Genomic DNA, 26,871 nt, shown 5'->3' with positions numbered 1-26,871 from the left:
AATCTAGCCCTTAGAAACATATTCATATGTCTTTGGGTTTATGACTGCCTTAGCGGTTTGTTTTACATAAGTACATAAGTAATGCCATACTGGGAAAAGACCAAGGGTCCATCGAGCCCAGTATCCTGTCCACGACAGCGGCCAATCCAAACCAAGGGCACCTGGCAAGCTTCCCAAATGTACAAACATTCTATACATGTTATTCCTGGAATTTTGGATTTTTCCAAGTCCGTTTAGTAGCGGTTTATGGACTTGTCCTTTAGGAAACCGTCCAACCCCTTTTTAAACTCTGCTAAGCTAACCGCCTTCACCACTTTCTCTGGCAACGAATTCCAGAGTTTAATTACACGTTGGGTGAAGAAAAATTTTCTCCGATTTGTTTTAAATTTACTACACTGTAGTTTCATCGCATGCCCCCTAGTCCTAGTATTTTTGGAAAGTGTGAACAGACGCTTCACATCCACCTGTTCCACTCCACTCATTATTTTATATACCTCTATCATGTCTCCCCTCAGCCGTCTCTTCTCCAAGCTGAATAGCCCTAGCCTCCTTAGTCTTTCTTCATAGGGAAGTCGTCCCATCCCCGCTATCATTTTAGTCGCCCTTCGCTGCACCTTTTCCAATTCTACTATATCTTTCTTGAGATGCGGCGACCAGAATTGAACACAATACTCAAGGTGCGGTCGCACCATGGAGCGATACAACGGAATTATAACATCCTCACACCTGTTTTCCATACCTTTCCTAATAATACCCAACATTCTATTCGCTTTCTTAGCCGCAGCAGCACACTGAGCAGAAGGTTTCAGTGTGTTATCGACGACGACACCCAGATCCCTTTCTTGGTCCGTAACTCCTAACGTGGAACCTTGCATGACGTAGCTATAATTTGGGTTCTTTTTTCCCACATGCATCACCTTGCACTTGCTCACATTAAACATCATCTGCCATTTAGCCGCCCAGTCTCCCAGTCTCGTAAGGTCCTCTTGTAATTTTTCACAATCCTGTCGCGATTTAATGACTTTGAATAACTTTGTGTCATCAGCAAATTTAATTACCTCGCTAGTTACTGAGGAACCCCACTAACTACCCTTCTCCATTGTGAATACTGCCCATTTAACCCCACTCTCTGTTTCCTATCCTTCAACCAGTTTTTGTTTTAGGGTTTTTTTTCTGTATTGTTTGTTGTATCCCTTCTCAAACTAAAATGAAGCTCTTTTATTGTGTTTGAATCACTGCAGGTTATTTATATCTGGAATAATTTAATCCAGCCAAAAAAAAAAGAATTACAGACTAGAGGAAAGCATTCATTATCTCTCTCTTTGTGTATATCATTTCCTTAATATACAGCATAACCAAGATGAGCACTAGTGTTTATATTTTATGTTTATTGATTTGAACATACAGATACAAAAAAGCAAAAGCATTTACTTATTTAAAAATTATATATACCACACATCACCTATGCGTAGTTTCCAGCAGAAGAGAAAACATATCTATAAAGTTTCTTCATAGATTTAACCATTATAACAATTTATTCTATTTTTTGCTTTTACTCCATTTAAGAAGAGTGGTAATGTTTTATAATTCTCAAACTGCCATGTTGTATATCTTTGTCCTAGTTCAACCTTTCCCACTCCCTATTGCTTATAGAATGTTCTAGTTAACATGTTTTTGAATGGCATGGCCATGCAAGGTCAATAAATGAACTGTAACAGTTCAGACACTTCATATCCATTATGTACTGTTTCAGGTCATTTTTTTCCACCCTTTGTAATACAGAAAGCCTAAAATGATATTTCAGATGTAGCTGTTAATATGCTAAAGGGGAAATCCAAGTTTTTCTTCATGGTACTAGAATATTTTCATCTCCTTTTTGTTGACCGCTAATATTTGCTATGCTTTTTTCAGGTCCTCCTGGTCCACGGGGTTCTAAGGGTGATCGGGGACCCGCAGGGCCCATTGGACCCTCTGGAATGAGGGGACAGAAAGGAGAACAAGGAGTAGCAGGACCTCAAGGAATGGCAGGTGAAAAAGGCCTACCTGGACCAGCTGGGCCACCCGGAGAAAAAGGAGGGAAAGGTTCAAGAGGATATCCTGGAAACAAAGGCCAAAGAGGTTCTCCTGGAAAACCTGGTGAACCAGGACCTAAAGGAGAACCAGGACCACCAGGACCACTGGGAAATAATGGACCATCAGGCCTACAGGGGCCACCTGGACTACAAGGACTTCCTGGGCTACCAGGAGTTGCTGGAGCTAAAGGATTCATTGGCCCTACTGGGTTGCCTGGACCTCCAGGTCCCCCTGGCCGACCAGGCCCACCAGGCCCACCAGGCCCTGGAAGTCCTCTAGCATTGAAAAGTGAAATAGTAGCAACATCTCCATATGAACCTGAGTCTACTGGTAAGTCATACTCTGAAAATAATCTTAGGCATGACATTTCATGGATTTAATTTGATTCCATTTAAAAAAATAACAAGGAATGAACTAGTGGAATTCAGCACATCCCATTTGGGTGGTGTATCTATTTCAACCAACACTAAGGACTAGGAACCAGGACATCACTTTTCCACTAACTGTGCTCTATGGAGGGTAATTCTACAACTGGACATCTCCATTTAGGCACCCAAGGACACGCAGTGGAAGTCTATTCTATAGTGATATCTGGGCACCCAGATTCGCTATAGATTACTAGCATAACCCAGAATGAACACTCCTACAATTTATAACATAGATCTGGTATAACTGTGGGCATGTAAATACAGCAAGGATGTGCATAGCCTACAGTATTCTGTAAGTTATGTGCATAAATGGGAGCCCCACCTATTTCCCACTCAAGCTCCATCCATGTATACACACCCTACTGTTAGCATGCTCTTGGGCTCATTTTCAAAGCATTTACAAACAATGTAAATTTGTAAGTGTAAGGGCTTTGAAAATACACTTTTATGTAAGTTAGACACACCACTACAGAAAATGTACACATATGCACATAAATGCTGGTATTTTATACATTTACCCATGCAAGGGGTGTGTAGATGTGAGCACCTCATCTACAGAAGTACCCTTCACATGTGTTTTTCTACCTTATGTGAATGGAATATGTATTTTTCAGCATACACTGGAACTAGGAAATCTTATGTAACAGCTTTGCATCTGAAAAAAATATATCTGTTCTCTAATGATGAAATTTATGACTATGGGGCTCATTTTTTAAAGAGAAGAACGTCTAAAAAGTGGTACAAAGCAGCATTTGGACATTTTATGCTCACAAAAACATCCATATCAGTATTTTCAGACGTTTTTCTATGCTGTTCGTCTGCAGTGCGTCCAAAACTCAAGGGTGCATGTTGGGGCCATGTTAAGGGTGGGATTTGGGCTTTCCTAAGACTTAGACGTTTTTCAGCTATAATTTGTTATATTTAAAATGTATTGTTCCAATACTGTGCTTGACTTAATGTAGTACACTACTGTGTACAATTGTTTGAATATACAGTATTTCTGAAAATGTTTATTACAGCACACGCACATATACAATACAATATATTTCTGTACCAATATATGACAGGAGAATAGTGTGTTTCTTCATTTGCTGTTCCTCCAGGTCAGTTAAAATTTCATAATTCCGCCACTGACTCCTAAAAAAAAAATTCATAGCACAATTCCCTGCCACACCCAGTAGTAGCGGAAGTGAAATCGATGTGTGACTGTCCATGGCTAACCTTACTTCTGACACAATGTAATATATTTAGACACTTTCAGGCTAGATAAAGAGTAGTTATTTACCTGTAACAGGTGTTCTCCGAAGACAGCAGGCAATATATTCTCACTGATGGGTGACGTCACGTCGGCCCGGAGGACTTTCTAGCAAAGTCCATGACAAAATTAAAAAATGTCCCCCGTCGCGCGGGCGGATGCAGTGCGCATGCGCGCGTCCACATTCCCCCCCGTCGCGCGGGCACATTCCTCAGTTAATTACAAGAATTAGAGGAATACAACTCCAAAGGGGAGGTGGGAGGGTTGTGAGAATATATTGCCTGCTGTCTTCGGAGAACACCTGTTACAGGTAAGTAACTACTCTTTCTCCAAAGACAAGCAGGCCAATATTCTCACTGATGGGGTATCCCTAGCCCCCAGGCTCACTCAACATAACAAAGAATGGTCAATTGAGTCCCGCAACGGCGAGGACAAAAAACAGAATTGACCTGAAACCAAACTCAACTAACTGAGAGTGCAGCCTGGAACAGAATAAAAATGGGCCTAGGGGGGTGGAGTTGGATTCTAAACCCCAAACAGACTCTGCAGCACCGACTGCCCAAACCGACTGTCGCGTCGGCTATGCTGCTGAAGGCAGTAATGTGATGTGAATGTGTGGATCGAAGCCCACGTCGCAGCTTTGCAAATCTCTTCTATGGTGGCTGACTTTAGATGAGCCAGTGACGCCGCCATGGCTCTAACATTATGAGCCGTGACATGGCCATCCAAAGTCAGCCCAGCTTGGGCGTAAGAGAAGGAAATGCAATCTGCTAGCCAATTAGAGATGGTGCGTTTTCCGACAGCAACTCTCCTCTTATTGGGATTAAAAGAAACAAACAGATGGGCGGACTGTCTGAAGGGGCGTGTCCGCTCCACGTAACAGGCCAGTGCTCTTTTACAGTCCAAAGTGTGCAACTTGCTTTCGCCCGGGCTCGTGTGAGGAGGGGGAAAAAATGTTGGCAAGACAATTGACTGGTTCAGATGGAACTCCGACACCACCTTCGGTAGAAACTTTGGGTGCGTGCGGAGAACTACTCTGTCATGATGAAAGACAAGGAATGGTGCATGAACTACCAGGGCTTGAAGCTCACTGACCCTACGAGCTGAAGTAACAGCCACCAAGAAAATGACCTTCAAGGTCAAGTACTTCAGATGACAGGAATCCAGTGGCTCGAAAGGAGTTGTCATCAGCTGGGTGAGAACGACATTGAGATCCCATGGCACTGGAGGAGGTTTGATAGGGGGCTTTGACAAAAACAAACCTCTCATGAAACGCATGACTAAAGGCTGTCCAGAAATCGGCAAGCCATCAACATGTGAATGATAAGCACTGATTGCGCTAAGATGAACCTTGACCGAGTTAGTCTTAAGACCAGACTCGGATAAATGCAGAAGGTACTCAAGCAAGGTCTGTGCAGGACAAGAGAAAGGATCTAGACCGTTGCTGTCACACCAGACGGCAAACCTCCTCCATTTAAAAGAGTAACGCTTATGTGTGGAATCTTTCCTGGAAGCAAACAGAACTCTGGAGACACCCTCAGAGAGACCAAAGGAGGCAACCTCTATGCTCGCAACATCCAGGCCGTGAGAGCTAGAGACCGGAGGTTGGGATGTAGAAGCGCCCCCTCGTTCTGAGTAATGAGGGTCGGAAAACAGTCCAATCTCCATGGCTCTTCTGACGAAAGTTCCAGAAGAAGGGGAAACCATATCTGACGGGGCCAAAAGGGCGCTATCAGAATCATGGTTCCCTGATCTTGCTTGAGTTTCAGGAGAGTCTTCCCCACTAAAGGGATGGGAGGATACGCATATAGGAGTCCTGTCCCCCAAAAAAGGAGGAAGGCATCCGACGCTAGTCTGCCGTGGGCCTGAAGTCTGGAACAGATTTGAGGAACCTTGTGAGTGTCCTGGGAAGCAAAAAGATCTATCGATGGAGTGCCCCAAACTCGAAAGATCTTTTTGGCAATAGTCATGTTCAAGGACCACTCGTGAGGCCGCATAACTCTGCTCAGCCTGTCGGCTAGACTGTTGTTTACACCGGCTAGATAAGTGGCTTGGAGAAACATTCCGTTTTGATAAGCCCATAGCCACATCTGCATGGCCTCCTGACACAGAGGACGAGATCCGGTACCCCCTTGCTTGTTGGTGTAATACATGGCCACCTGATTGTCTGTCTGAATGAGGACAATTTTGTTGGCTAGCTGATCTCTGAAGGCCTTCAGGGCATTCCAGATCGCTCGCAATTCCAGGAGATTGATCTGGAGATGCCTCTCCTGAAGAGACCAAGCTCCTTGAGTGTGAAGCCCATCTACATGCGCTCCCCACCCGAGGAGGGATGCATCCGTCGTCAGCACTTTTTGTGGCTGAGGAATTTGGAATGGGCGTCCCAAGACCAGATTGGATCGAATGGTCCACCAATTGAGGGAGTTGCGAAAATTGATGGACAGCCGGACTACATCCTCTAGATTCCCCGTGGCCTGAAACCACTGAGAAGCTAGGGTCCATTGAGCAGATCTCATGTGTAAACGTGCCATGGGTGTCACATGAACTGTGGAGGCCATGTGGCCAAGCAATCTCAACATCTGCCGAGCTGTGATCTGCTGAGACGCTTGCACTGTGGAAACCAGAGACAGAAGTCTGTCCGCTCTGGGTCCTGGGAGATAAGCGCAAGCTGTCTTTGTGCACAACAGAGCTCCTATGAATTCCAATTTTTGAGCTGGGACGAGATGGGACTTGGGATAATTGATGACAAACCCCAACATCTCTAGCACCTGAATAGTCATCCGCATGGACTCCAAAGTTTCTTGCGGGGAGGTGTTCTTCACCAGCCAATCGTCCAGATAAGGGAACACATGCACTCCCAGTCTGCGTAGCGACGCTGCCACAACTGCCAGGCACTTTGTAAATACCCTGGGTGCAGACGCCAAGCCAAAAGGCAAAACACAGTACTGAAAGTGCTGTGATCCCAGCCGAAATCGAAGATACCTCCTGTGAGCTGGAAGTATCGATATGTGGGTGTAAGCGTCCTTCAAGTCCAGAGAGCATAGCCAATCGTTTTCCTGAATCATGGGAAGAAGGGTGCCCAGGGAAAGCATCCTGAACTTTTCTCGGACCAAGAATTTGTTCAGGGCCCTTAGGTCTAGGATGGGACGCATCCCCCCTGTTTTCTTTTCCACAAGGAAGTACCTGGAATAGAATCCCAGCCCTTCCTGCCCGGATGGCACGGGCTCGACCGCATTGGCGCTGAGAAGGGCGGAGAGTTCCTCTGCAAGTACCTGCTTGTGGTAGGAGCTGAAAGACTGAGCTCCTGGTGGGCAATTTGGAGGTTCGGATATCAAATTGAGAGCGTACCCGTACCGGACTATTTGGAGAACCCACCGATCGGAGGTTAAGAGAGGCCACCTTTGGTGAAAAAATTTTAACCTCCCCCCGACCGGCAGATCGTCCGGCACAGGTACTTTGATTCCGGCTATGCTCTGCTGGAGCCAGTCAAAAACCCGTCCCTGGTTTTTGCTGGGGAGCTGCAGGGGCCTGCTTCGGTGCCCACTGCTGACGAGAGCGAGCGGGCTGGGGTCGAGCCTGAACCGGCTGACGGGAATAAGGAGTGTACTTTCGGTTCCTAGAAGCGAAAGGAGCACTTCTTTTTCCCTTAAAAAACTTCCTAGCAGTGGAAGTGGTTGCAGAAGGCGCCCGGCGGGAGAGAGAGTCCATAGCGTTGTCACGCTGGTAGAGATGATCAATCATCTCTTCTACCTTCTCTCCAAAAAGGTGATCCCCCCGGCATGGGATATCTGCTATCTTCCGCTGAGTTCGTTCCTCCAGGTTAGAGGCACGCAGCCATGAGAGCCTGCGCATCGCTATACCTTGAGCAGAGAAGCGAGATACCACATCGCAAGTGTCAAAAATGCACCTGGACAGGAACTTGCGACACGCCTTCTGCTGCCTGATCACTTGACGAAAGGGTTCGGCCTTCTCCTCAGGGAGTGTATCTACCAAACTCTCAAGCTGCCTCACAGAGTTCCGTAAATGAATACTCGTGTAGAGTTGGTATGACTGGATCTTGGCGGCGAGCAGACCGGCCTGATACGCCTTTCTCCCAAAAGCGTCCAGAGTTCCAAACTCCCGCCCCGGGGGCGCCGAGGAGAAGCTCCTGGAACTCTTGGCCCTTCTGAGAGCGGAGTCCACCACCGCTGAATCATGAGACAATTGGGTCTGCATGAGACTGGGTTCCCCGTGGATCCGGTATTGGGACTCAACTTTTTTGGGGACGGTTGGGCAAGAAAAAGGCTTCTCCCAGTTCCTCAGCATAAGTTCCTTGAGAGTCTCATGAAAAGGAACTGTGGCAGAAGATGAAGGTGGAGATGGATAGTCCAGAACCTCAAGCATTTTGGCTCTGGGCTCGTCCACAATTTCCACGGGGAAGGGGATGGCCTCAGACATCTCCCGAACAAAAGATGAAAAAGACAAGCTCTCGGGAGGAGACAGCTGCCTCTGTGGCGAGGGAGTGGAGTTAGATGGAATGCCTTGAGAATCCTCGCCAAAGAACTCCCCATGCACTCCATCATCATCCTCAGATGAGGTATTGTCAGATGGGGCTAAAAGCTCAGACAGAGCCGCCCGGATCTGAGCCCGTCTCGACGAAGAGGCTTGACGGCCTCTATGATGATGCCGAGAAGTTGACGGTCCCTGAGACTCCGGGGAAGCTTCCTGCCCCGATGTCTCGGGAGAGTCAACTCGGGAAGTCAAAGACACCGGCGCCGGAGGCGGCACCGGTGAGACAGACCTCACCACAGGCTGAAGGCCTGATGCAGAAACATCCGGCACCGGCAATGTCGACACCTCCGACGCCGTCGGCACCGGTGCCTCAGAAAACATCGACACTGCCGACGCCGTCGGCACCGACAACCTCGATGCCGACTGCCACTGCTGCATCATGTCCATAAAAAATGGGAACATGGCCTGCATATGCTCATCCAAAGTTGGTGCCGGAAGATGCTGCGGGGTCGGTTGAGGCATCGGAGGCAAAGTCTGCTGAGGTTGGGGAGTGGGGACTCGGCTGCCAGTGACCCCACGCGTCGGAACCTCAGTAATAGAGGGAGAGCGGTCCTCTCGGCACCGACGCTTCTCGGGTATCGAGTGTATCGATGACCCGGAGCTCCCGGTGCCGTGTCTCGAAGGAGATCGACGACGATGCCTCTTGGCCTTCGCCCGACGCATGTCGTCGAGACTCCTTGGCACCGGAGAAGAGGACGTGGAATCCACATGTCTCTTCGGGGCCGGGTCTGAAGCACCGGGCCCAAAAATCTTTTCTATCTGGGCGTCTCGAGAGAGCAGTGTCCGCTTCTTCATGGCGAGACACAACTTACAGCTCTCCGAGCGGTGGTCCGGCCCAAGGCACTGAATACACCACGAGTGTGTGTCAGTGCCAGAGATGGCCCGATGACAGCGGGCACAAGGCTTGAAGCCGCTAGGCGTCTTCGTTGACATCTCGGGAAAAACTATCCCTGCCAAATCAAAAGACGCGATTGTGTCTATAAAAAGAGGACACAAAAGAAAAAAGAAAAAGAAAAAAGGGGAAAAAAACCCGACCGAGCGATTTAAATAAAATCGCAGGCTAAAAGAAAGGAAACTTAATAAACGAAAAAATTTCTAAGATAACTAGAAAGGATACTTCCTTTTCTTCTTGAATCTTCACCTCCGGGCACAGGAGGAACACGAAGACGAAGGTCGAGCTCTGTGTCACCTCAGACGCGGAGAAGAAAAAACTGAGGAATGTGCCCGCGCGACGGGCAGGAAAGTGGACGCGCGCATGTGCACTGCATCCGCCCGCGCGACGGGGGGACATTTTTTAATTTTGTCATGGACTTTGCTAGAAAGTCCTCCGGGCTGACGTGACGTCACCCATCAGTGAGAATATTGGCCTGCTTGTCTTTGGAGAAACACCTACTTGCTTTATTGTAACTCACAGCAGCAACAGGAAGTGATGTATTCTACCCAGGTGCACCCTCAACTTCCTAGAGGGATCATAGAGACTTGTACAACAGCTAGCATGGCCCATCATAGGAGATATTCTCGTAACTTATAGCATTCAATAAGTTGCGCATATGTGTGAGTCCCATCTGAACTCTGCCTTCTGTACGCCTACCTGTCAAATATACTCTAAGGAAGATATGCATGTATTTACAGGAATAGCGTGTAATCAGAGTTCTGGCATTTATGAATGAATATGCAGACATGCTCACATATATGCTTGTATTCTAGTCAGTTATATGCATATTTGTCAAGTAAATCTTATCACTTTCTTTGTAGAATTACATCCTTTATGAGCAAGAGTTTCCAGCGACTTTGCATTCTATATTTGTGCTTTGTAGGTTGCCCTGCTGAATGGAAGAACTTCACCAATAAATGTTACTATTTTTCAAGCGAAAAAGAAATTTTTGAAGATGCAAAACTGACCTGTGAAGGGAAGTCCTCGGTCTTGATTATTATAGAGAGCAAAGAAGAGCAGGTAATATCCAATCACATGCTTTATGTGCATAGTACACCGATGATTTATGGACTTTTGAATGCATGGCAAAAGAGTAGCAAAAGCAGCACCAATGTATCATAGGCATGAGATAGATGTGTATGTAAGAGAGGCAGTACATGCAGATCTGCCTCATATATATTCATTGTGGATATGCAGAAAACCCAATTGGGCAGGGCTTGGATGGAGCCAGCACTTATCCACATAGCAATTATATTCAGTCTGCTAACTGGCTAAGTAAGGAGCCTTTTACTAAGCGGTGTGAAGGCCTACGTACATACAGCATGTGCAGTAATTCCGAATTTGAATCCCATGATAGAAAATAATTTTCTACCATGGGCCGCTTACCTGGCAGTAAACAGCAGTTGGTGTGCACTACATGCTTACCATGGGGGTAGCACGTGAGACCTTACCGCTAGGTCAGTGGGTGGCGGTAAGGTCCTATTTGATTCAAGGCTCTCCTTAACATACAATGCTACCCCTCCACCAATTCGATTCACCCTATCACTACGATATAATTTGTACCCCGGTATGACAGTGTCCCACTGGTTATCCTCCTTCCACCAGGTCTCAGAGATGCCTATTATATCTAATTTTTCATTTAGTGCAATATATTCTAACTCTCCCATCTTATTTCTTAGGCTCCTGGCATTTCCATATAGACATTTCAAACTATGTTTGTTGTTCCTATTTACATCATGCTCAGTATTTGACAGTATTAATTTGCAATCTTTTGTCTGATTTTTATATTTATTTAAGGACACCTGATCTACTACAGTCTCTTTTGCAACCTCACTATCAGGATACCCTATCTTTCCTGTTTTGGAGGTATCTTTGAAAGATACCTTATTCCAAACCATGCACTTTTGAGCGACTGTCGGCCTTCCTCCCATTTCTAGTTTAAAAGCTGCTCTATCTCCTTTTTAAATGCCGATGCCAGCAGCCTGGTCCTACCCTGGTTAAGGTAGAGCCCATCCTTTTGGAATAATAAGCTCCCCCTTCCCCAGAATGTTGCCCAGTTCTTAACAAATCTAAAACCTTCCTCCATGCAACTTTGTCTCTTCCACGCATTGAGACTCTGGAGCTCTGCCTGTTTCTTGGGCCCCGCGCGTGAAATGCTACCCTAGAGGTTCTGGATTTGAGATGTCTACCTAAGAGCCTAAGTTTGGCTTCCAGAACCTCTCTCCCACATTTTCCAATGTCATTGGTACCCAATGTACCAAGCCAGCCGGCTCCTCCCCAGCACTATATAAAATCCTATCTAGTTGACGCTTGAGGTCCGCCACCTTCATACCAGACAGGCAAGTCACCAGGCGATCCTCACGTCTACCAGCCACACCGCTATCTATATGCCTAATGATCGAATCACCAAATACAACAGCTGTCCTAACCCTTCCCTCCTGGGCAGCACTTAGAGACATATCCTCGGTGCGAGAGAATAGTACATCCCCTGGTGGGCAAGTCCTGGCTATAGGAGTACTTCCTACTTCACCAGGGTGATGTTCTCCTTCTAGGAGACCGCCCTCCTGCAAAGTAGCACAGGGGCTACCAGACTGGAGGTGGGGCATCTCTACAACATCCATGTAGGTTGATTAGAATGAAATGTATCTGAAACTCCATATCTGTAAAGAGTGTCTGCACAGCATCATGGAATGTCCGCCCAGCATGCTGTGCTGGCGCTCTTTACAGATCTGGAGTTTCCAGATACATTTCATTCTAATCATCCAGAAGTTGTGAAGTTCACTGACTTGGCCCAGACGACCCCTGAGGAAGGCTTTGTGCTGAAACATGGCCCAGGCAGCGTCATTTGGGTTACCTTTTCAGTATTTTGTGGATTAATGCTTATGAATTTTCGCTAATAAACTATTTTGGAAGTTTGAACTTCATTTTTGCCTGTGTCTTTTGGAGCATTCTCCCTTCCACCCCCTTTTTTATACCTTGGTCTTTGGTGGAAGCCATGTGGACCCTCCTTTTGCTTGATTTGGAACCAAAATTTTCTAGCCCCTCCCTCTCTCACATATCAAACACCTGAAGAAAAAAGGAAGGACCCAACCCCTCACCCCAACATGAAATCATAGCAAAATCTCTTTCTTAAGATTGCTTTTTCTAGCTTTTAATTAAAATAAATATATATATATATATATATATACACACACTCAAAAACTGTTTTCCCAGCCTTCTTTCTGTATAGATCAATCCCCATCCCCCACCTCTGAAACGTTTGGTGTATGACTGTGAGTGGCTTCACAGAAATGAGCCAGTAATGTGCAAAATGTTGTGTGTTTTGCCAGATCATTTTAATACTTGCAAATTACTTTGAGGACCAAATTTTTCATACAAAATCTTAACTATACTTCTCGGAAACTGAATTTTGCTCAGAGATTTACATGTTTTTTTCAGCTCAGTAGACAATTTTACATATTTTACAAATGGCAAGGGAAAGGGAAATGGGACTTGATATACCACCTTTCTGAGGTTTTTGCAACTACATTCAAAGTGGTTTACATATATTCAGGTATTTATTTTTGTACCAGGGACTTGCCCAGAGTCACAAGGAGCTGCAGTGGGAATTGAACTCAGTTCCCCAGGATCAAAGTCCACTGCACTAACAACTAGGCTACTCCTAGTGGTTAGTGCAGTGCTGCTGTGCAGACGTTCTTTACAGCTATGGAGTTCCAGATACATTTCATTCTAATCATCCAGAAGTTGCGAAGTTCACTGACTTGGCCCAGAAGACCCCTGAGGAATACTTTGTGCTGAAACATGGCCCATGTAGGGTCATTTGGGTTACATTTTCATGCATTAAAAAGACAAACAGCGCGCGAAGGAGGTCGTTTACTAAAGTGCATTAAGCAATAAACATGTAAATTAGTGTATGCTGTGAGTGCACAACCACACTAAAGGGGTCTTTTACTAAGGTGCACTCACATTTTTGGTGCACGCTAAAATTGTAGGTGCGCTAAACGTTAGAGATGCCTATGCATTCCTATGGGCATCTCAAACATTTAGCGCACCCACAATTTTAGCGCGCAATAAAAATGTGAGCACGATTTAGTAAAAGACGCCTTAAGTTACCGTGGTGGCTTGAAACCTAGGGGTAGAATCAGTAAATAACACCCAAAGTTAGGCACCCTTCTGATCCACTCTGACCATATTCTGTAAAGGGTAACCTGCACAGATGGCCCTTTAGAGAATAGTAGCATGGAACACTTCCAGCACCTAACTTTGAGTGCGAGCACTTACGCATGCCGAAAGCTAGTGTAAATGTCCATGCCCAACCCAATACCCATATATGGAAACTTGACTCCTAGTGATAGTACTGCAGTATTACCCTTAAAGGATCCCGCAGCCATTTTGGATGGCCACATACGTGAGATGGGAGTGGGTTAGAATCATTCCTACCCTACTGGACACCATGGATACTAATAATCCCAAGGGTTGGTAGTGAGGCCTGCTGGGGGGGGGGGGTGGAGGGAGGGAGTGATGTATTTGAGACTTAAGGGGCTAAACCTAAGGGGAGGCTACAGAGGGGTTGGTCTGCTGCTGAAAGGATGGAGAATTGATCTGACATGGTGGAGTTTGTACTTGAGGGTGATCTGCTACAGAGGGCATTTGCCACTGAAGGGAGATTAATCTGCTAACAGGGGAAGTATTGCTGGGGTTTGATCTGCTGCCTAGAGAAGGGGGTGTACCGTGGAGGAGTATTGCTCTGGGGGGGAAGTTCTAATGGGGAGAAAAGCTAGCATTATGTGGGGTCATTATATAGGGGGCTGCTGATGCTGGGATTAGAGCCTTATCCAGAGGAAGCAGCAAATTTCAAAAGCAGCTCCCAAATCTATAGGAACTGTCTAAAAATGGTGTCACCTCTGTACATTGAGAGACTTTAATGTACAGTCCTGCATCTATTGTATAAGAGGCTCCACACTTAGCAAAGCCTCTTGTAAAACAGTATGAGAATTTCCCACATCTTGACTTGGACGTGCAAATTCCTGTCTCCATGTTCTATCTAATATCTGCCTCCACATGTATTTTCTCTGTGTTAATTGCATGGGAAGATGCTGGAAATTTCCTCCACAGTTAATGTAGAGGCTCTGCTCTGACTATGAAGAATTTTGGGCAAATACCATGCAGGAATTGTAAGCCTTTACCATACTTTTTTTAAAGGGTCCTAAAATTTCACAAAAGCAATTTTGCATACTGTTTGCCATTTTAACTCACAAACAGGCTCATTTTCGAAAGAGATGGATGTCCAAAAAGTGACATAAATCGACACTTGGACATCCTTCTCACAAAAACGTCCAAATTGGTATAATTGAAGCCGCATTTTGGACATCTTTATTGGAAGTCCATCGCAAGGACGTCCAAATATCAAGGGGGCATATCGGAGGCGTGTTCAAGGCGGCACTTGGGCATTCCTAAGACTTGGACGTCTTTGAGCCATAATGGAACAAAGCAAAAACGTCCAGCACTAAAACTTGAATGTTTTTAGCTGGACCTGTTTTTCTTACGAATAAGGCACAAATGACCAGATGACCACTGGAGGGAATCAGGGATGACCTCCCCTTACTCCCCCAGTGGTCACTAACCCCTCCCGCCCCCAAAAAGTGTGTTGAAGAACATTACTTGGCAGCCTCTATGCCAGCCTCAGATGTCATATTCAGGTCCATAACAGTAGTATGCAGGTCCCTGGAGTAGTTTAGTGCACTTCAAACAAGTGGACCCAGGCCCATCCCCCCACTACCTGTTACACTTCTGCAGGAAACTGTGAGCCCTCCAAAACCCAACAGAAACCCACTGTACCCACATATAGGTGTCCCCTTCACTCATAAGGGCTATGGTAGTGGCGTACAGTTGGGGGTAGTGGGTTTTGGGGGGCTCAGCACACAAGGTAAGGGAGCTGTGTACCTGGAAGCATTTTATGAAGTTCAATGCAGTGCCCCCTAGGGTGCCCGATTGCTGTACTGGCATGTCAGGGGGACCAGAGTACTAAAAATGCTGGCTCCTCCCATGTCCAAATGGCTTGACTTTGGACGTTTTAAACTTGGATGTCTTTGTTTCAAAAATGGCCGAAAATCAAAGACGTCCAAATCGCAAAACGTCCAAATCCAAGGACGTCCATGGTATTTTCGAACATGAAAGATTGACGTCCAATTTTTTGAAAACGACTTTCTCCCCGCCCCCGAATTTGGACATTTTACAAAGACGTCCAAATTCCGACTTAGACGTTTCTTTCGAAAATGCCCATCAAAGTAACATTTGCAGAGCCATTCATGTGTTCAGACTTTGTCCTCTGAATTTGTATTTTTCTTTATCATTCTTTCTCCTTCATTTTTCTTCTTATTGTGGCAGCTTCAACCTCACCTTTCTTCCTCTGTTCTTTTTTTATGTTTCACTCTCTGATCTCATTTTTCTTCTTTTTCTAGTTTTATTCTTCCCTTTGTTTTTTTCTTCAACCGCCCCTTTTCCACACTTATCCACAACCTCTTCTCCTCTTTTAACACTTTTAATACTCTGACCCTAACTTTGGTTTTGTCAGTTGACAAGCCCCATCTTTTCCCTCTCATCACCCATCAATCCTAAACCTTATTGGATTTTTCTGCTGTGTCTCCCTCTCCCTTAATCTTTGCACCATACCCTAGAACTTAATTAGAGCCAAATAATGACTTTCATCTTGATCAATGAGTAGAGTTCATATTAGTCTGTGATACATTTTATGGTGCGGAAAGATTTTTGAAAAATTGATTAACTTATAACTGTTAACTTTTTTAACAGCAATTCGTTAAGAAGCATGTAAGTAAAGACAGAAACTTCTGGATTGGGTTAACAGATTCAGAAGAAGAAAGTGTGTGGAAATGGTTGGATGGAACTTTACCAACATATACGTGAGTGTCAAAACCTCTAACCAACTCGTATGATTGATTTTCTAGCTGTTTCTAGCATCTTCTTACTCTTTAAACGTACAGTATTTACAAAATCTCTCAAAGATTTAGAATAGTAAATGCCCAATACATAAAAATGACATATAGTATCAAAAATATTTCTGGTGTTCCATATTTTTTACTCTATCTTCTATAAACCTCGTTGATTTGGGTTTATTTGTTACAATTATTACCTGTGCTTGTTAGACATTATCTTCATGGATATTCTTCTGTAAAAATCTGCTCTTACAACCTGCCAAAAATGGTTGGAATCCCCAAGTCATTCTACCAGTTTTAGGGACCAATTAGTTGCTAATATTGAATTTTGAATCTGGGCTTAAGCAAATATCAAGTTAAAAATGATGATCTATCAACTGAAATGATCACTCGTGTTAAATCAAGAGCTGCAAATTGTTCTTATGTGGAAACTGATAAACCATGTAGAAATTTTTTCTATAAAATTTAAGCATACTTTACAGAATACGCCTATTTTTTTCCATGCAGAAATTTCAGGCGCAATGTATGGAATCTAGCCCTATGGGGTTTGGGCACCCAGTGTTATAGAATAGTGTGTGGCCAGACGCATACACAAATCTTAATTGGTGCCAATTAATGGCAATAATTGATTGTTAGCACCCAATTATTACCGTTAATTGGCTCATTAACCAGTGAAGTTGTGCACACATCTCAGGATTGAACCTAAATTTTGGCATGCAAATTTGGCTGACCTTCATAGAATATATAGGATTATGTTACTCAGGACTCATTTTATGCAGTGTGACATATTTATTAATAACATTCATTAATGGTGTTGGCACGTACTGATATGGTACAAGTTGAGAACTCTAGCTGACTGACGAAGAAGGGCTACCTTCGATAGCTAATCAAAAAATGTATTAAGTTATGTCCAATAAAAAAGGTATCATCTTATTTTCTTTTCCATGTTTTATTTTGTTTTATTTCTATTGATTACCTTTAAAAGTGGACTAGCATGGCTACCATATCTCTCTAGCTGATTGCTAAAACTGTCCATTTTCCCCATAAATATCTTCAGACCAAAGTATATACAGTTGCCATGCTGGCCAAAACGGACCTTCAAATCTGATTTGACTGTAAGTTTATCATTACATGTGACCAGAAACTCAGATGGATTTATGCCTTTTGTTCAGCATAGCTGTACTACAATTCAGTCTTAGCATATTTCATACAGGTGCTAGGCTAAGGAAGAAAAGAGTGAAAAGATGAATGGTGGATGGAGGGATGGAGGGATGGAGTTGATCAATAAGAGGAGTTGATTACGTACACCCCCCCCCCGCCCCCGATACTCAGCGCTATTTAACCAGGCAGAATGGCTGCTGACTGGTTAAATAGCACTAAACCGTCTATCCGCCTATATTCAGCAGGGGATAACTGGCTATCCCCAGCTGAATATCTCCGGTTAGTGGCTAGCAGCTAGCTAGCTATATCACACGATATACTTGGCTGCATGAACTCATAAAATATCTTTGGCCAGTTTCAAGATAACCTGCTAAATCTGAATATTGCCTTAGCCGATTATCTTGAAACCGGCCAAAAATAAACTGAATATTCAATGCCGGTCACTGGAAATGGCCCATGGACGTCCTGGTCTAATTCCCACGAGCAGAAAATCAGCTTCCTATACTGCAATCAGAGTTACGATATAGAGCTAACGGCAAGCATGAAAAAGGGAGAGAGGAAGGCTAGTCCAGAATTTACGAAAGGAGGAGAAAGCTTCTCCTGAGACAGTGACAGCACAAAGCCATAAAAAGACTGAAGACTAGGAGAAAGAAAGCAAAGGACCAAGTCAGAGTGCAACTTCTAGACTATGGTGGAAGTCAAACAAACTCCTATGTTTACTAAGGTACGCTATAGGCACATTAGCGTTTTTAACATGCGTTAATAGTTGACACGTGTTAAATGTTAATGCACCCATGGAAATGTATAGGTCCGTTAGCGTTTAACGTGCCTTAACTTTAAAGGTGCGTTAAAAACACTAACGCACCTTAGTAAACATACCCCAAAGTGTGAATTACCTGAGAAAGCTTGGGGGCCCTACTAAGGTGTGTAGGCACCTAAGTGCATCCAACACGCGCCAAATTGGAACTACCGCCTGGCTACCGCTTGCCCCGGGCGGTAATTCCATTTTTGGCGGGCACCCAAAACATGCGGTAGAAAATATTTTATATTTTCTACCACGTGGCACTTACCCATCGGTAATTGGCAGTTTACGCATGCTGGCCACTTACCATCCAGTTAGCATGTGAGACCTTACTGCTAAGTCAATGGGTAGCAGCAAGGTCACGGTCCAAAAATGGACACGCTCTGGTTTTAATTTTACTACACATTCATTTTTGGCCACCAAAAATTAAAAAAGTCTTTTTACAAGGCAACTTACCTATTATGGCTCCCTGGGCCTAGATAGTAACATTATATTGGTTCACAGAAGACGTAAGTCCTGCAGATAAGCAGGTGAAGCCCCAAAATGGAGGTAACTCGGAATGATCCAACAGCAACAAACATAGGGTAAACTTACATAACATATTTCTGAAAAAATGCTGATTTAAGACATTAGTGCAACAGTTGTGGTTGAAGATCTATATGTAGCAGAATGAGATTCTGTTTTTGACGCAAGGAAGATTATGTCGGGCACTAGTATTTTGGAAACAAAAATCAAGAGAGCTGGGATTTGAGAGGCCAACAAGGGAAAAATTGTATTATCCAGGAAGTGACAGGCGCTTATTTCCATAAAAGAAGAATCAAGAAGAAAGTCTACTCAGACAGTGTTTCTCAGATGTTAGTAGCAGCTTGCAATCATTATGTATTTGGATTTAGCTCACGTTTTTTCCATGGTAGATCAATGAGAGTTTCATTCGAGTACAGGTATGAGTCATGAAAAAGAATAATTTAGGATGAAGATGTGAGCAAAGATTGAAAATGTTAGATTTCACATTTCAACTTTATTTAATATACTGCAAATAAAAAAACATACACAATATAAATAAATGGATAGGGAGAAGAAGGGTACGAATATGTAAGAGGGGCCTAAGTTACACTAAATGATATAAAAGACAAGTTATCAGCATGGGCTACTAAGATTAACCAACATTATTAGTAACCAGGTCTCATCACATCAGTGGCTTTTCGTGCTTGGATGACACCTGGGGCGGATCGCCGCTGCGCCCCCCAGTGTGGAACGGCACCCCCCCCCCCGGCGTGGACCCCCCCCGGCGCAGCGCCTCTCACTCCCCCCCCCCCCCCGACAGTCCCCACCTGCCTACCAGCTGAGCTCCATGCACCGGTCGGCCGGCACCTCGAATCTGTAGCTCTGAGTCCCGCCCTCTGATGTAACTTCCTATTTCCTCGAGGGCGGGACACAGTGAGTGAAGGGCCAACGACGAGACGGTTTTCTTCTTTTACAGTCAGCAGCGCTGCAGATTTGAGGTGCAGGGTGCACGGAGCTCAGCTGATAGGCAGGTGGGGACTGTCGGATGGGGGGGAGTGAGAGGCGCTGCGCCAGGGGGGTCCACGCCAGGGGGGGTGCTGTGCCACGCCGGGGGGGTGGATGGAGCACCCCCCCCCCGTTGACACCCGGGGTGGACCGCCCCCACCGCTCCGCCCTTGCTATGCCACTGCATCACATAAAATGGGAACTGGGCTAAAATAGCATGGGTTAGTGGTAAAATAACAATCTTAATGGTAGTCCACATTGATACCTCTGCCGCTAAGTTAAGTATTGTAGAGAAAGCAAGTGAAAATATAACAACTAATAGATCAAAGACAATAGGTGAATACTTAAATTTTTTACTCTAAGGTACAGTAGGAGGGGAGGACGAAAGAAAGAAGACAAAATTGAGAAATGAGGAAATGCTAACCCAAAGCACTATAGTACTAGCACTTAGATCAGTATTCTTCAATGCAAGGCCCAGGGACCAATTGTGGCCCTCCGAGAACTCTGGGGCAACCCCCATTGTCTTTCTGGGGGATTTTATTTCTGCTACTCTGCTTCTCTACCTAAGCTCTAGACAGAAGGGCAAAAATGGATGGGGGGGGGGGGGGGGAAGAGCCGCATGCTTGAAGGACAAGGCATTTCTCAACAGACCAAAGAGAATGCATTTGGAAATCCTCACGACCTTGAGGATCCACCTCAATGAAGTGGAGATGGATGTCATTGACACACACTGATTAGCAGGGTCGTGGCCCCGCATGGGAAGATATTTGGTGACTCTCCTTCAGCTCATTAGAATCCAAAGTTGCCCCAGCTTAAAAAGACCACTGACTGAGATCAACTCTATGTCTTGCTTGTACAAAAAGCCTTAAAATTCTTGAAGGAAGTTTCAGAGCTGATCAGAGTGGCAATTCCAAAGCATAGGGGCTGCTGCAATGCTAAAAGCAGGATTTTTTTTTTGTACCTGCACTTTTCCACTCATGGTAGGCTTAATGTGGTTTACATGGGGCAATGGAGGGTTAAGTGACTTGCCTAGAGTCACAAAGAGCTGCCTGTGCCTGAAATAGGAATTGAACTCAGTTCTTCAGGACCAAAGTCCACCACCCTAACCACTAGGCTACTAGGTCTACTCAAATCAAGTCCTATGTGTAAATGAGAAAGAATGACTAAGAAATTCTTGTGGCATGATCTCAGGGGGTGCAGTGGCACATTGGGGGCCAAGTATGCTAAAAAGAAAAAAACGGGAATACCAGTGTAAAAAATCTGATGGGCCAAGATTAGTACTTTAAAATGGATACAAAAAAAATACAGGAAGCCAGTGTTCCTCGACCAGAAAGAGGGAGACTCTGTCATATTTCTTTGTACCATAGAGAAATTGTACTGTTAAATGCTAGATCAGATACAAAGTATGATTTTTATTTATATAAACCTTTCTCAGCTTAGAAGAGGATTTCTACTATGAAGATATTAGCTTATTAGCCAAATAGCAAAGATAAATAATAATTTCATCTCCAGCTTGGTGATCATATTGCCATCAAGCTTCAGAGGAATTTATACCATCCTAAGTACTTTGATTTTGTGATTAAAATACTTTCGCTGTATCTTCTACAATGGATTTACACTGTCATTTTATTTTATTCAAAGAAACTGGAAGACCGGGCAACCTGACAACTGGGGCCAGCACCAAGGGGAAGATTGTGCAGGGTTAATTTATGCCGGCTTGTGGAATGACTTCCACTGTGAGGACTTGAACAATTTTATTTGTGAAAAAGAGATGAACAATGGTAAGATGTGAGATATTTATGTGCAATGTTTGAGGAGAAAAATATCATTCTTACTGAAAATGGGTGACTGGGTGAACTGGCTGTGACCCAGCTAGAAACGCTGTTCATATTAGAGTGCACAATTCAGACATTTAGATCATTTTAAAAGGCTCATATGGAATCTCCATGTGAAGAGAGTGGCAATTGCAAGTGCAAATGCCTTAATCATCTAACTAGCAGTTTTAGAAAGCCACTGCTTATATACTTACACGGTTTTAAAGTGGGCATGTTGTGGGCATGTCTTGCATAGGCTTTAAAAATATTATTGGGTATCCAGTTTTGCAACAGCATTACATTCATAATTTACAAAAGCGAGATGTCAAACATTTACACCTACTGCAATGCACGGGTGACTACTCACTTGGACCTGGAGTTTGCAGGAGAGATTAAGGGGGAAATTGCACTTAATTATTTATTTTATTTATGTAGAATCTCATATATCCTGCCCATCTACCAATCTAGGTGGTTTATAAATAAACATGCATAGTCAAATACAACTAACAATTTACAAAGGGACAATTTTACAAAGCCACGGGAGGGCTAACACGTGGGTAGCATGTGCCAAACCGACACATCCGTCGGGGTAGTGTGTGTGCCCGCCGGTAATTCTGAGTGTGTTGCACGGTAATCGGCATTGCGGCCACGTTGGCACTCACTGCATGGTTACTGCATGGGTAGTGTGTGAGCCCTTCCCGCTAAGTCAGTGGCTGGTGGTAAGGGTTCAGGCCTTAAATAGGCATGCACTAGTTTTAATTTTTGCGCACACCCATTTCCCAGCTCATTAAAAATGGTCTTTTTCCCAGCCATGGTAAAAAGTGACCCAGCTCATGCCCATAAGATACGCCCACACTACCGCAGGCCACTTTTTACCACAACTTTGTAAAAGGACCCCTAAGTAATTTAAAAACAAAATATTAAAATCAATAACAAATAAAACAAACAAATCACTTAACAGTAAAAATATGACACAGCAATAAAATTCAAAGTCAAGAAAAAGCCTGCTGAAATAAATAGGCTTTCATTGGCTTTCATCTGCTTGCGAAAAAAAAGTATAGTTTCATTATGACGTAGGCCTAATGGCAATGAATTCCAGAGTGATGGGCCTGTAACCATAAATATTGAATTCTTATAAACATTGAGTCTAATACATCTAAAACTTGGTAACTCTAGCAGAGCCTGGTTACTTGACCACAAAGAATGAGCAGGTACATTGACCTTCAGGGTGGCAGCAAGACAAGATGGGATGTTATCAGTAAGAACTCTCTGATGTTTGAAACCACATCTGAAATTTGGAGATTTCTAATTTGACTCCTTAATTTATTCCTCTTGGATATCCTGTTTAATAAAATCTAACATTTGTGCTGGTAACAAAATCACCACTTACACACTTAAGTTCTGGTGCATACACCTTCAAAACACCAAATGATGCTACCCTTTTTTCAACATGCTATTTGTGCTGCAAACTACATGCAAACTTCCCACACATATCTTCATATTTTATAAATGGCTCTATGTCCAGTGAGCCTTTCATAAAGTACTTGGGAAAGTGTGCACACCCGGACTTAGATGTCCCTTTTCCCACATAGATACCCATACAAAATGGGTCATCTTTCACTTGGTTGATTCTTGAGTCAGAACCTTTTGGGCCAATCACTGGCAAAACTCAGATTTGCCAAGTTAGTGAAGTATGGAAGAGTAATCAACAGCTCTTCTACACAACCTCCAACTTTTATCAACAGAATTAGATACGAAGAGGTCAAGTCACCCATGTGGAGATTGGAAAAAAAGCTGTGGCTATTTATTTATTTACAGTATTTAGAAGGGTTGAATATATATCTTATTTGCTATATTGAGATGCAAAGTGACTTCTTGAAAGCCTGACTAGCTGTATGAATGGGCCAGTTTGCATATAAAGACGAATTTGGGGTTGGCTGCTGTCAGTGGCACAAAATGCTTTACATACCTTAAATAAAATATATACACCTCATTGCTCATTCTTAGGTCACCAGTTCCCTATATCAAAGAGCAGAAGAAATGCTTGGAGCATGTTCAAGAACTGATATCAGTGTGATCTAAGGACAAGAAACTGCAAACATTCTTTTAAACAAGCTATGAAACTTTAACGCGGCCCAATTCCATTCTATATAATAATGAGAGGGATGCCAGCAACAAGATGTATATGGAAAATGTCTGGGTGGAGTCCAAACATTTACAATGGTTTGCCAAGATACAAAGTATAAAAACTATGAGTTGACCAACGATTCTTTGGTGAACAAAATGTGTTTCTATTGCATACAGATGATATGGATTTGGGGATGGCCTTGGATCTCCCTGCATTGGGCTTTTAGGGATTCTTATGAACGTAATATGTGGAAGACAGTCTGCATTATTTACATTCATCTTCCACGTTCCATTTCCATGAAAACGAAGCATATGTGGAAGATACTCTTAAGTTAGTCTGACACCGGCAGTGGGATCACAGCCGACACATTCTTTTTACAAATGTAGCAGACCACTCAGATGAGGATGACCCAGATGTGGTTACACAAACAATTTCAATAATGTCTGTGGCTAAAATACACAAAACTCCTCATCATCCCCTGAAGGTTGAGTATTCATTTAGAACAAAGTTTCTGACAGGCACCATAATGACAATTTGCAAACGGGAAAAAGGAGGCTGCTGCAGAATACATATTTTAAAAACCCAATTCCAAATCAAATTTCCAAGTGCCAAAAAATATATGAAATAACAAAGAAGTGAAAACAATGAGACAATCCATAAAAACCTAGAGGCCGATTTTCAGTCAATTGCAGTCAATTCAGTCGATTGCAGTCAACGCTGAGAGCCGATATTCAATGCCGGGTCATTTCCGGTAACTGGCATTGAATAACCGGATTAACTTTGGTCGCTCAGACTTTAACCAGCCAAGCCAATATTCAGCACTGGCAGACCAGCCAAAGATATTCCAGGGTTTCATGCGGCCAAATATGGGTGCCAAACTTGGCCAGTCTGACTTTACAAATTGGCGGATAGCTGGTTCTATTGCCCGATATAACTAGCTGGCCACTAACTGGCGATATTCAGAGGTACATAGCCAGTTATGTACTGCTAAATATCAGTGGATAGCCAGTTACTCGCATTTAACTGGCCAGGTGCCAATCCTGGACAGTCCAATGCGGCTGACTATCGAGGGGCTAGTATCTTACAAAAGTGTTTTATGACTTTTCCCCTACCCATCTTCTGCACATCCTCCTCCTCTCCCATATCCCAACCCCTTAAACCAAGGCTTCCCATATCTGTCTAGTGTCTTCATTACCAGTCAGGTTTTCAAGATAGCCACAGTGAATGTGCATGAGAAAAATTTGCATTGAAATGTATCTAAAGCACTGTCATAATGGATATCCTGAATTTCTGATTGGTTGTGCAGTTACCAGGACAGGTTTGGAAAACTGTGCTCTAAACAGGGTGGAGTGGAGGAGTAGTCTAATGGTTAGTGCAATGGCCTGAGAACCAGGGGAACTAGTTTCAATTCCCACTGCAGCTCCTTGTGACTCTGCATAAATCACTGAACCCTCCATTGCCTCGGGTACAAAATAAGTACCTGTATATAATATGTAACCACATTGATTGTAACCACAGAAAGGCAATATATCAAATCCCATCCCCTTTCCCTTACCTGAATAATGCATGTGACCTCCGTACTCAATAAAATTATAAGAAAGTCTCCACAGAGCCTCATCCTCAAAACAGCTCCCCTGGCTGACAGAGCTTGCCACGGTATCAATTGCCATATTGTTTCCCTTCCTGGAACTAAGCATGTTACCTCCACAGTACAAAAAGCCAAAAAGGAGTAGAGATGGACAGTAAACCTTCACAAATGAGTCAGGATTTCAAGGGTGTAGTCAATTAAAAACAGTTTATTGCAGAAGCACCACATGTACACTAAAGAGGCCTGACACAGAACCATGTTTCGGTGGAATAATCACCTGCCTAAGGAGTCAAGAAATCTGTCCAAAGTGATGGTAAAATTCTACTGAAGCAGTAGTGCTTGGAAATAATGTAGTTTAAACTCAAAACAGCAAACACCGCTCCCGGACTCTGGCCTAACCTTTTTTAATCGACTATACCCTTGGAATCCTGACTCATTTGGAAAGGTTTACTGTCCATCCCTACTCCTTTTTGTCTTTTGGTTTTCTGCACAGGGCCTTGTTTTCTGGTACCTCCACAGTACACCCAACATCTGTCAGCAAAAGAGTTCAGGAAACATACCTGGAGGCGTGGATCCCATCCCTAAATTTATGTGCGTAAATGTTAATTAAATCTAATTAGTGCCAATAATTGCTTGTTAAAAAGCCAATTATTGGTGCTAATTAGCTCATTATTCAATTAAATTGCACACACAAATTGAACACATGCCCAAATTTGCACTTGCAGTTTGGGGGGAGTTTTATAGAATTAGGGGGTAAATGACATCCCCTTTTGTTTTCAAGATATATGTTCCATGAAACCATTGGCTAACCTATAACTGCTCTTTTTTTTTTTAATACAGCAACAAAGTTGCCTGGATTATAATAGAACATGAACTAACTGAGATGTGCAGGCATTGGAAACCTTTTTGGTAATTACTTTAAAGAGATCTCCAGGACGGACCATCTTCCTACCTAATGAAAAATGGAAGCACTGAAAAAATAGTTCACTGAAAAAAAAAACTCCATGTCAAGGCTTCTCTCTGTTACTCAAGAGTCACACTGGAGCTTTGGAGTTTCAGACTCTCACAACAGGATCATTTGGTTGGAGATGAGAAAGCTACAACTGGACCGTGTCAGTGGCATCTTTTTAAAAACCAACAAATATGCAAATAGACACTACCTGCATTCAGAATAATGGATTATTTTGATCTAAAACAATAGGTCATTCAGCTATAGGAAAAATTAATTGACCTATCTTGTAAACAATTCATTCTCTTTTGCTAAAATTCCAAATACAGTAAAATTATACAGATATATATGTGTGTATATATATATTTATATATATAGTCCAGTTCTTATTGACAATATAGAATATACTTTTAAGAGCTTTTAAAACATATTTTTGTACAAAATATTTGCTTTTTACGGTTTCTATTCATCAGCTATACGTATACACAGAGGCCAAAGACAACAGTATACACATACACATTATTATGCCTCTAATTGGCAAAAATCTGACTTTTGGGGGTAGAGGTATTTTACACACAGCCTTTTTATTCTCATGGTCCAAAGACACTGCCCTGGCTAGCTCTTTCCCACAGAGTTGTGCTGGTGAGTAAAACTGCAGCATAACTGCAACTTTGTCCATGTTAATAAGTGTCATGCATGTACTTTAGTAGAGGAGGGTCCATTCAC

At 43.6% G+C, this 26,871-nt stretch overlaps 1 protein-coding gene across 1 annotated transcript in view; it reads left to right on the top strand.

The window, feature by feature from the left end:
* The window catches only part of COLEC12 (collectin subfamily member 12), a 290,441-nt gene extending 263,866 nt beyond the window's left edge, over positions 1 to 26,575 (top strand). The window contains exons 6-10 of the mRNA XM_030212945.1: positions 1,912 to 2,403; positions 10,125 to 10,261; positions 16,052 to 16,161; positions 21,308 to 21,447; positions 26,037 to 26,575. Coding sequence (XP_030068805.1) covers positions 1,912 to 2,403; positions 10,125 to 10,261; positions 16,052 to 16,161; positions 21,308 to 21,447; positions 26,037 to 26,059 — 902 coding nt within the window. The 3' untranslated portion in view covers positions 26,060 to 26,575. The remainder of the gene's footprint in view (positions 1 to 1,911; positions 2,404 to 10,124; positions 10,262 to 16,051; positions 16,162 to 21,307; positions 21,448 to 26,036) is intronic.
* Positions 26,576 to 26,871: the final 296 nt, after the last annotated feature.

The sequence above is a fragment of the Microcaecilia unicolor genome, chromosome 1 (assembly GCF_901765095.1).
Source record: "Microcaecilia unicolor chromosome 1, aMicUni1.1, whole genome shotgun sequence".
Taxonomy (NCBI): domain Eukaryota; kingdom Metazoa; phylum Chordata; class Amphibia; order Gymnophiona; family Siphonopidae; genus Microcaecilia; species Microcaecilia unicolor.
This window is presented reverse-complemented; position numbering and strand designations above follow the sequence as displayed.